Source organism: Lethenteron reissneri, chromosome 18 (assembly GCF_015708825.2).
Source record: "Lethenteron reissneri isolate LAM-NWPU_2019-01 chromosome 18, ASM1570882v1, whole genome shotgun sequence".
Taxonomy (NCBI): Eukaryota; Metazoa; Chordata; class Hyperoartia; order Petromyzontiformes; family Petromyzontidae; genus Lethenteron; species Lethenteron reissneri.
Window position 1 is genome coordinate 8886325 of NC_083796.1, and position 12005 is coordinate 8898329.

General features: G+C 42.4%; 1 protein-coding gene across 1 annotated transcript; it reads left to right on the forward strand.

Moving 5' to 3' along the window:
- The first annotated feature begins 3789 nt into the window (after positions 1–3789).
- On the forward strand, positions 3790–7918 carry LOC133343834 (ankyrin repeat domain-containing protein 34C-like). Its single transcript, XM_061553735.1, has 2 exons — positions 3790–4276; positions 5228–7918. The coding sequence occupies exon 2, from the start codon at positions 5251–5253 to the stop codon at positions 6832–6834; it is 1584 nt and encodes a 527-aa protein (XP_061409719.1). The 5' UTR covers positions 3790–4276; positions 5228–5250; the 3' UTR covers positions 6835–7918.
- The last annotated feature ends 4087 nt before the right edge of the window (positions 7919–12005 follow it).

The window sequence follows — 12005 nt, forward strand, 5'->3', positions numbered from 1 at the left end:
GGTAATGTCAGGTCTCGTAACATTGCAACACTTATTCGTTAGAGGCTGAAACTCATGTTTAAAGTTACTCCACATAAGGGCATTATTTTGACACAAGCTAAAAAAGCATCAGTGCTTCATTTTCCTCCATGGTTTAGATGATCTTGTATCAAAAGAATCCATTGGCTCGTCCATTGGTTAAGGTATGTCATTGTCAAAAGAAACAAAACTCGAGTACAATCTAAAATTTAATTCCTAGGTTTAACTTTATGCACAGTTGATAGTTTGTGAAATATTATTTTAGTAAAAAACACTCATGTGCATTTGTTCCAATAGTGGTTTTATTTTCACATTTTACATACCAGTAGAGGAACACATTCCTGCGGAGAGAGCTGGTAGGAACGTTGGGTTCCTCGTTCAATGGCCAGGGTCAACGGCGGCGTGGGGTATTCCGCAAATATGCCCGACTGTGAGGGCGGGCACAAGCCGGCGTGAGTAGGTTAAACATTGAGTTTTATAAGGCACCACGGGGTGACCAGCCCCTCCCCACCCAGCCACACCCCTCCCACCCACCAACCAGCTCCACCCTCCCCACCCAGCCCCTCCCCACCTTCCCCACCCAGTCCCTCCCCACCTTCCCCTCTCCACCCAGCCCCACCCCTCCCATTTTTGGATGCACGACGGACGGACGGACGGACACAATAATCCCCTATGGGCTGGTGTAACCAGGAAGTTCCTATCAGTACAATATTCATGTTTAGCTGTATGGTCCGCACGCGAATTGATCTGGCTAACGCAGACATGATTCCTTGCAAAAGGTTTCTATTTGGTGGTTGTACCTCTTAAAACCTGTTTTATTTACTAGAAAACGTAAAACCGATTATTTTTTTTCATACCTTGATACTGGCAAAAAAGGATCCCATTTTGATCTGCACAATTTAATTTTCAGGAAAGAGGCTTTCATGGGTGAATTGCATTGAGCATAGCCGATCTTCCTTGGAGTTAATTGAGTACATTGTTATGCAACCACTCTTCCAAAGTACCCACCTTGTGTGGCCCACTTTAAAGAACTGTAATATAGATCACTCGCCTGCGAAAAATTGAGTGCACATCTGGTCCTGAGATTACTGTACAGGATTGGCTATGTTTATTTTAGATTATGTTTTGAAATGTTTAACAATAATAAAAGCAAGATCAGAAGAGCTTACAATATTAACCGTCAAAAAGTAGGTTTTTGAGCGTGCAGTACATTTTTTATGAGAAATTAAGCAATATCTGGGACATTTTACTCAAAATTGTGGTTTATGCAGAAAGAAAACATGACATCCAGAACCATTCAGAATACTTATTTGGTGGGGTGGCATAACTGGCAAAACATAGACCCATGTCCAAGCAGTCATTTTTGTTGACTGTACATGGTGGTCCAGATGTTTTGTGACCCCCCCCCCCTCCAAAAATTAATTGACCCCCGACATTTTTTCTTCCCTTTTGCGTATTCATTTTTGCTTTCACACCCCCATTGGTATTCAAAATGATTACGTTTTAGAGAATTAAGTTGGGGTGACAAGATATCTGGACCACCCTATCGATAATCGTGGGATTTAAGTTGGAATAAAGAGCAACATGCGTTGTTTTACAGTAATTCATCATTGTCACATCCTACATTGTCACCAGCTGAAAAGAAAAGAAAACAAAAATTTGGGCCAAACTCATGCAGGACAACTCTTAATGCTGTTAAAATATTTACACCTAGTTCCAAGTATTTCACACTGGAAATTGTTTTCTTATTTTGCAATGAAACAATTACTTTTAAATATGAACCGTTGCCACTTATGTGTGTTGTTGTAAAAAAAACCTTCGTATGCAAGTACGCACTGTATTGTCCCCCCCCCCCCCACACTTTTAAAGCACTACACGGCTGGTGGAATGGTGCAGGAGTTCAGTGGGTTCCAGCTCACTGCGCGATGAACCTGGCATTTTAGAGTCCCATTCCCGGTGAAGACGCACGTAAGTGGTGAGTGACATCCGAGACAGGCCTGCGCACCCTTCACATCCTCACAATCCGTATTCGCCAGCGTGGTGAAGGTTGGTCAAACAACGCCCCCATGACCCATTTCCATTGTGGGGAGGCTTTCACCTAGCAATTGATTGACTAAGGGGTCAAAAGTAATTAATTAATTAATGGTAGGATCTTTTCAGGAGGTATATAAGATAGGGTGGGTTACATTCTCATGCAGAATAGTTAGTCTATATCTCAACATGGTCATTAACTGTATCTGTGCATGTGGTTTTGTGATATTTGGAAGAGCATATGAAATACAAATTCATTAGGGTTGTGTAAAAGTGCTGTATATTTTAGCTATCAATGAATGCTATTGAATACCAATTCCCAAATACAGTACGATGTGTTTTACGCTTGTCAAATGGATATGCAATAATATGGCATAGCCGTTTTAACACCATATCGATAGCCGCATTTGTTAATCTTGCATAGTTATATTTACTGCTTTGAAGTGGAAGATGAAACTGCTGACATCATGTGCACAACCCACACAGTGTAATTTGTATATATGTTTTACATTTTAAACCTTATTGTTGCAACACGTTGATGATAGGGCCTTCCACAGCATTTGTTAATTCCAAGTGGTGTTACCAATTGGGCATCCAAAAAAAGCCGCATCAAAACAGCCGAGCCAGCTCCACTTGCAAATCAAGAACACCGTTGCAATTAATATTGCATGGATGTGCAGGGATATAAAAAAATGCTTTAAAGCAGAGCAGCTATCAAATGCAGACACAAAACCTGTCTTTACCTTTGCCGTAATGGGCCATAATTATTCCCCCAGTGTACGTGTAATGTTGTCATTCTGGCCTCGTTTCCATATCAAGAACATCCCCACGTGGTGCTTTCTTAACCACCACGCCCATCACCCCCACCCCCGCCACACTCAAATCAACTGATACCTATCCCCCATCCATCCATCTACCCATCCATCCATCCATATGTCTTCCCATCCATCCCGCAAGACACGAAAACAAATCTGCAGGCAATGATGCGGCTCGCTAGCAGACCGCTTCCAACCATCCAACCATCAAGGGCAAGCATCTCTCACACACAACCAGGCAAATATTTGTTAGAATAGCATCAGGGGAAAAAAAGACCCGAGCCTTTATCATGCAGTATGTTTTACACCAATGCAAAATAAGAATGCAATCGACTATTAGATTATTAGCAAAGCAAATTGGAGCTAAAAGTCACCGAGCCACAGACAAGACAGATACAGAAAGCTATAGGCACCCCCCCCCCCCGGGACTTTGTGGGTGGGAAAGAAGGCACGCAAGCTGTCAGGCAGGCAGACAGGCAGTCAGGCGGGTAGGCAGGCAGTCAGGCAGTCAGGCGGGTAGGCAGGCAGGCAGGCAGACAGACAGACAGTCAGGCAGGCAGGCAGCCAGGCAGGCAGGCAGACATGCAGCCAGGCAGTCAGGCAGGCAGACAGGCAGGCAGGTAGGCAGACAGGCAGGCAGGCAGACATGCAGGCAGGCAGTCAGTCAGGCAGGCAGCCAGGCAGGCAGTCAGACAGGCAGGTAGTCAGACAGTCAGACAGTTAGGCATTCAGGCAGGCAGGCAGTCAGTCAGTTAGGCATTCAGGCAGGCAGGCAGTCAGGCAGTCAGGCAGGCAGGCAGGCAGGCAGTCAGTCAGTTAGGCATTCAGGCAGGCAGGCAGGCAGTCAGGCAGTCAGGCGGGTAGGCAGGCTTGTCGCGGAGGCGTAGGCGACGCAATTAAAGCGCACAGCTGGCGTCAAAAAAAAAAAGGGCACGCGGCTTCGCTCGCCGCGGACACGCGCACAGCGGCGCGAGGCGTGCGCGCGACGGCTTCGCTCCCCCCCTGAGCAGGAGTGTGGGCGCTTGCGACGCGTTCGTCCAACGCCTATTGTTCCCTTTTCTTTTGTTTGCGCTCTCATTGTTATTGAAGGTGACCATCGAACAACAATATGACTGCGGATGCCTGCGACGTTGGGCGAGCGCCGGTATTTCTCGCCGACGCACACGTACACGAGCGGCTGGGAGTGGCTTATGCGCTTATTATTTATTTCCTTATTTTTAACAGGAGATGTGGAGTGGCCACATCAAAGACGGGGCTGGTTTATTCATACTTCAGAGCCAGCCAACATCATGTGTCTCGACGTTGATGATAGAAACTGAAGTAACAATGATGTGTACATTGTTGTGAGATTGTCTGCGAGCTGCACATTGTTCATCACTTTCGTGGACGGACCCTCACGGCTGTCAGAGGAGGTAAGAATTCTTCAAATGTCATTTTACAAAACTCTCGTTACCAAACCTCTGCATTCTTCCTGCAATGTGACAAATATATATTGAAATGCATTTTTATAAAAAATAACCTACCGCATTGAAAGACAGAAAATGAAGTGTGTAACTTTTACAATTACAGCGTGCGCTGAAGTGGTTTGCAATGCTGTTATGTCAGTCTCTGTTTCATTTATGATAATGTGGCATATATTTATTGGTACATGCAACACCCATGAATACTAAAGACGTAGCTCTTCTGATGTGCAGATTTTAAAATGTGGCCATGCTATGTTAATGCTATAGTAAATGTGAAAATTGTATTACACCAAAGGCATGCAAGATCATTAGTAGAAAAAAAACCGTGTGGCCATTGACTTGCTTTGCTGTCACGGTGTAACGATTAGCTTACTTGCCACTTGCAAGATTTATGTTACGTAACAACATCTATCCTTTTTTTCAGATCAACGTGGCTCGCGTTTGTTCCAGTGCGTTGCTTTAAATCAATAAGTACCTTTATGGGTAGCGTGTTCTGGCAAGCTCTTCATAAATGTTTAATCGGTAAAATCAAATACCGACGTGGATTTTGTCATCCGTGCAATGCATTTGGCTCTGCAAACACTGATGGTGGTTATGATAGATCTAGCCGGCTGGCAAAGCAATTATGTGTACAGCATGCATTGTAAACAATGCGTTTTACAGTTTTACAATTCACTAAACTGGGATGGCGATTCATCGTCTGGTAAAGCAATACGATATTATGGATTTTGTTAATTTCATTCAATACTAGAACATTATCACACGGGAACAGAAATAAACACACTCCCAATGCATGACATTTCTTCAATAGATGGCAATGACCCAAAAAATGATGTGCCCGATGGTTTATATAAAAAAATAATTAATGAATGGATGCATCATGTCGATTGCTGTTGTCAGGAGTGCAATTCGGGCAGAACACGATGGACGAGTGCTCTGAGCTGAGGATGGAGAACAATTCCCTGTGGAAGGCCGTGTACATGGGCCGCCTACGCCTGAGCAGGCTGCTGTTGGAGGGCGGCGCGTACATCAACGAGAGCAACGAGAAGGGCGAAACTCCGCTCATGATGGCCTGCAGGTCGAAACAGATGGATTCTCAGAGTGCCAGCAAGCTCAAAATGGTCAAGTACCTCCTGGAAAACAAGGCGGATCCCAACATTCAGGACGTGTCCGGCAAAACGGCTCTGATGCACGCTTGCATTACGAGGGCAGGATCGGACGTGGTCCTGCAGCTGCTGCAGAACAGCGCCGACCCAAGCCTCGAGGATCATTCCGGTGCCTCTGCCCTCGTCTACGCCATCGATGCCGACGACAAGGAGACTCTGAAAGTCCTGCTGGACGCATGCAAGGCAAAAGGCAAGGATGTGATCATCATTACCACCGATAAATCCGCGTCGGGCTGCAAGACGACGAAGCAGTACCTGAACGCCCCTCCTTCGCCCAACATCAGCGATCGGCAATCCGAGGTCACCTCGCCGACAAACATCGAGCTCAAAACCGTTTCAGCACCTTGCGCCACGGGTGGCAACGAGACTGAAAATATTTTCGCTTTCAAATCAAATGAGTTGGCACCTCTCGCGCCGAATGACATCAGTAGGAGAGGAGGCGTCAAGCGCAGCGGTGCCAAGCTGCCTCAGCTGCAGAGACTCAAGTCAGAGCCATGGGGTTTGGTTGCACCGTCGTGTTCTGGCCAACACAACCTCGCAGCGACACAGCAGGACACCTTGAAGCATGCCACTGCGGTTGATGAGATGGCTTCTGGAATTAACTCCTTACTGGCAGCCCAGCGGCATACGCTGTCAAGGCATCACAGTCTCGAGGTGAACGAGCCGCCCCTTAGATTTATCACCGGCGAGCAAGCGTCCTCGTCGAACTGTTCCTCAGCGCAAGCGTCTCGCAAGATGTTGTATGAGAAAAATGCTGGACAGCCTCCGCGTCATCTGGCGGCGCGAAGGAACACCCTCCCCGTGGAAGAAATAAGCGAGACCCTTGCAATGCCTGCTGCGTCAGGTTTGCGTGACATCATCGCCCACCGGCTGTTGGGCAATGACCACTACAACTCGGACACACAACTGCAGGCTGAGCCTGCCATTATTGTTCCAGTGGACCTGGGAAAAGCCACACTGGAGCGCAGGAAACACACGGTTATGTTGTCAAATTCGAGGGATTCGTTGGACGGTCTTGCCGGAAACCCGACAATGATGTCTCAGCATCGACACCCAAGCCTTATAGAACGAAGAGGATCTGGAACTCTGTTGATGGATCACTTTGCTCACACGCGTCCAGGAATTTTGCCACCAATCAACACGAACAGCAGCATGCACAGTATGTCTGACTTTGCCAGCACAAACAAGACTAACTCTCCCACTGCGATGGTCAAGCCGATGGTGCCCACTGTAGCGAGCTCGCCCAACAGCTGCGATGCAAAACCAAGGAAGAAGATCATCAGGCGTCACTCCATGCAAGTCGAGCAAATGAGGCAGCTTCTAGCTCGGGAAGAAGATTGAGGGATTAGTCGAATGTACGACGCTGTGCCAGTATTTGAGTGCTCTGGAAAACGTGTACGTAGAAAGGCACCTCCGGTTAGCACGGTTGGCCACGTATGGTGCGGAAAAAGTTCAACATACAAATGCATGGTATCAGACTTTTTTGCGAGAAAAGGGAGATTAGCGGGTGGAGTTAAGAAAGGGTGGTACCGTGCCATTGAGAAGAACCCATGAATTCTGGATGTCCTGCCTTAAGAAGTTGAAGAGCACCTAATAGGCAATGGCAGAAATATAATAGGCATTTGTATCTCCTTATTCACCGCTGAGTTGCAGAAATGACACTTGGCTGCAGTTCATAATACTTGCACATTTAAAGCGTAACCAGTATTTAACGTGCAGTATATGCTTATATCAGCTCTCATTTGGCTCTTTGTGGTAAAATGTATGAGTAGATGAAAAAGTGTAACTATTATTGTTGGTTTATCAACACAAGTAAATTAATTTTCAAGTGCACTGGCTTCATAACCATATTTATCACAACACAACTTAGAAATAATTAACAGCACGAACACAACGGCTCAATCTTTAACTAACTATAGAATATGTTGTTTGGTGTTATATTTTGATATTTATTGGGATTAAATTCGATTTACATTTTTTTAAATGAATTGTCTAATTGTAAATTATTATGAAGTATATCTCTATGATTCTTTATTGCACATTGCTTTGCTTACCGTTGCAGAGGTTTCACATATTTTGGTTATGATTTTGACCAGTACATAAAAAAAAATGTATTTGATAAACTTTAATTAGAGTATGCAGTTGCATTTACTGTTTACTAATCAGCCAGTGTCACTGGTTTATACATGTTTTATGTGTGTAGTTATTTTATTGAAACATTATTTATTTTAAAAGACGGCAAAAGTATGGTATTTTGCGATATAGACTAACATTTCTGAACTGCATTTCAGGTATGGCATTTTGCTTTTGTATTGTGATAATGATATTATGTCCATCTGCTAAATTGTGCAATACTCGTAAAATGGTTTTGATGGAGAATTTTAATCGCGACCGTATGTTTATTAATTGCCTTATTTAATATTAAAATCAATGTAAAGAAGTGAAATACTTTGTCAATTGTTTCTTATTATTGTCCTTTAGGAATGTCATAAACATATTTTCTAACTAATATGACCAATATGTTAATATATACGTGAAAGCTCCAAGCACAGAAATCACAAATACACATTGATAAAAAAATCCGAAGACATCTGTGCATACACAATGTTTCTTATTATTATTCATCAATATTTTCTATGCAAATACCGAACAAGCGATTTAAAGTCAATGTGCTTTAATTCAAAACTGATTTACATACTACTAAAAATAGACAACTTGACACGCAAATGTGGAGCTAAGTGGCTTTGGTCTTGATGTACGATTGTGTACATGGGGTTAGTGCTCCCAGTCTCAATCTTATGGTTTTGAAATGAAAAGATGAATTTGTTAAATTAAATTGCAAAAAAACACGTAGAAAAAAAGTAACATTTTTTATATTGTGTGATAGGCTCAAGATTATCGAGATTTAATCAGAAAGTGGGTTTGAAACTGAAACCAAACCTGGTTATAGGAATATTATTACCAGGTCAAATATTAAAATGGTTTGATTTTAATCTGACAACATTTTAAAATTGCAAGTTTTATATGCCACTATCTAGAATCAGAATCATTGTTATTGTGGCCCCACAGAATGGATATAAAGACCAGTGGCTACGTGCAGCTTGTGTTCACAATGGAAAGTGAACGGGCAGCCGTGCAATTGATTGGTCCTCCACAAGAGAGAGAGAGACTGAGCTCTAGAGAGGCCCCTCTAAAGGGTATTTGGCCTACTCTTCAAAACTGGCCAGATGTCTTAGAAGAGGAGGGAACTTTAACTACGCTAAACATAAATGATGGCCGAGGTCTTAAAAAAAACACTCACATTGAACTGAAAGACCCTTGAGGCTGGATATGAATGCATGATAAAACTACATGTTTTAATTTACAACGTTACGTGAAAAGCATGTGTATGACAGTTTTCAGACACCATTCTGGTTCATAAATGAGGCATAACATATATTGTTTTAAATGTATCAGTGTGCAGGCAGTGCACATGGCTGAAATGTATTTGACTGATAATGCCATGGCACATAATTTGCGGTGTGCTGCTTTTCCATTAACTCCACTCCCTGTTTATAAACCTGTTCAGCAATATGTGTATCAAGTTATTTATTTTTACTTAGTTTGATGCATTGTTTCGTTTATTGATCACGTCCTGCTTTATCATGGCACAAGTCTTATCACAGAATTGGTTAGGTGTGGGCCTAATTAAGAGCGTTTTAAATCAGTGGATATCTGGCATGACAAAAACAAATTGAACAAAATCTCGACAGTATGCCCGCTGAACATTCCACTTAAATACAGAAAGAGGAACACAAGTAGATCAAAGAACAGTTGCAAATTGGAGAAAATGTATTGACTATTAAGAAGGGTAATTGGAATGTTGGCCGATAGACGGTCACTGATGAAGGAATGGCAGCCAACGGCACTTGCCCAAGACAATAACTACCGCAGCGGTGGAGCGATTGGATTAGCGCATGTGCATAAGTGAGATGGATTGTGGGATTGTGGCATTTACCCACCCGTAGATTTATCGTGGCTGATGATGATGGGAGGGAGGGAGAACTAAAGCATCAATGTGGGGGCCTTCTACAAACCCACAACCTCAAAGCCATCTTGTAAAGCCACTGATACAATTTAAGTGTCGCGTGAAACACGCAGGCAAGGTCGTTTTCCAGTTCGCCTTTAACGCGGCCAAACAAAACGTGCGCACAAGTAACAGGCGAAGTAGAAAAAAAAAAAACGTAAGCGCCGACATGGCACCTGTGAAAAAAAGAGCTTAATAGCTCATCGGATTCCTCCAGCATGAGTACGCCGAGAGAGGCGACACCTGCACGACTCGGTCGGTGGTGGTGCCAACTCGTTGCAGCTGCCACGTGACATCACACACCCACTAGGTAGGCGGGCAGCAGTGATGGGGGGGGGCTACAAATAAAATAAATAAATAATCACCGCGCGGGGGGGGGGGGGGGTGGAAATAATTAAATAATTCTGCCGCGCGCCTTTTTTTACATTAAAAATAAAAGCGGTGAATTGTGGCTGATGCTGACGGCTGTACTGCAGCTTTAATTACAATACATCACTAAATCGTAAAATTGCATTAATTATAAAATATTCAATTGTGCATCATTTATGACAATGTGCAAACTTCATACTTAACGCAGCAAAATCTGAATTTACGTGTTCATTTCCACTCTCGTGCTGTGCGAAATTAAGATATCAATTTGCATATAGCTTCTTTATAGAATTTTGCATGTCTTATATTAAACGATAATTGGCTTCAAATGCACACATGTTGGTACAATTAAAATACTTAAATTAATTGTCACCACTATCATGGAAATTGGTGACAAATTTGTACAGCGCAACAACACCCGGCATGCTTGTGCAGTTGTGCGCTGGAGAAAAGTGAAGTGGAAAACGAGTGGCGAAATCTAGTCAGCTCGTATGCTAATGAGTTCATTGTGACGTCACTGTGGTGGGTCTCTGCATATTCCCGAGAAGTGGAAAAGCGGCTTCTTTGTGCGCGGCTTGAGGCGCGATAATAGTGACACTTTTGAGCGAACTAAGTGTATCGCTCGAAAATTGAAGTGAGAAATGGTCTGCAGTCTGCAAAAGCCATAACATTTGGGCCCAAAGTTGGTCGCAATAAAAAAAAAGTATGTTTTTTTCAAACGTTGGGCAAGCATCTGAAACAAGTTTACTTTTCTAACTCTATAGATGTGTTTTGCGATGAACAGATAAATGATTAATTCCAAAAGATTTCGCTATTTTTATGTTCAATATGTAGTTTCAAGCCAGTGATCTAAAGTGCCATTTATTGTATTGACATTTCTGGAGATACTTCAAAGGAACTTGCACTTAAATCTAACATGTTATGAAAATTTTAAATGGAATATTCTATTACAGCCTAGGTGATGTATCTGTTAAAATGTATCTGAGGCTCTTTCTTTACCCAGTAGAAATTGTATCTGTTGGGAATATAAGGTAGACATTTAGATAACTTTGTTTTTCTGCTTGAGAGCTGTAACGTTTATCAAATATTTAGTAACTTTCTCATAAATAGTGCAGACTCCAACGCTGATCTAGAATGCATCAATGCACGTGTCAAGACAATTTTGTGCACATTGCAATGACTGACAGTAAAACAAAAGTAAATTGATAAGCAAATACCTGTCCTGTATAAGGATAACTAGGCAATCATCCAGAGAAAGAAAAAAACTAAATGAAATGAAGGGACTGTGCATACCGCCAGTGTAACAAACCAATTAGGCTAATAGCCACACAACTTACTGTAAGTTCAAAGCTTCACAGACTCATGTGTCGATTTGATTTGCCATCTTCATAAATGACAAGGTTGTGGATATTTCCTTGTTTAGATTTTATACAAATCCCTGAAGGGATTTTCAATGTCATAGAAAGCAAACAATATTACAAGGTTAAATCAGCTATCGTAATAACACACTACTATACTTTCACATATCATTGATTATATTGCAGGAAATATGCAGTTGGAGGTTTTCTCTGTTACATTTGTCCAGTGGTCATATTATGAACCAACATTTTCAAATTACATTTCTAGAATAAAATCCACAACCAAATACAGCCTATTCTATGCCAAAGGGATTATATAACTTGCTTGGTGAATTTAGGAAATACTGTACAGTAATAATAATTGAAGGTTACAAACTCAATTCCACATTGGTGATATCTGCAGAGAATACAGTTAATCTAGTTTATATTTTAATCCCTGGGAGTTCTTTAAAGTGTTTGCATGACTGGATTACCTTACGAACCATATATAACAATTGAAGTGCATGATGCTCTTTGAGACGTATTCCCTAGCGTAATCAATATTTTACAAGAGTAGAACCCTTTGTTAACCCACTATGTGGATGAAGGCTTACCCACACCAAACCATAAGCATACTTTAGTGAATTGATGAATGCGTTAATTCTAGATTTGAAGCTTTCGTGACTGCAAGGATTCATATTCTTAGGTTTTTTCGGTAAAGTCACGTAGGTAAAAAAAAA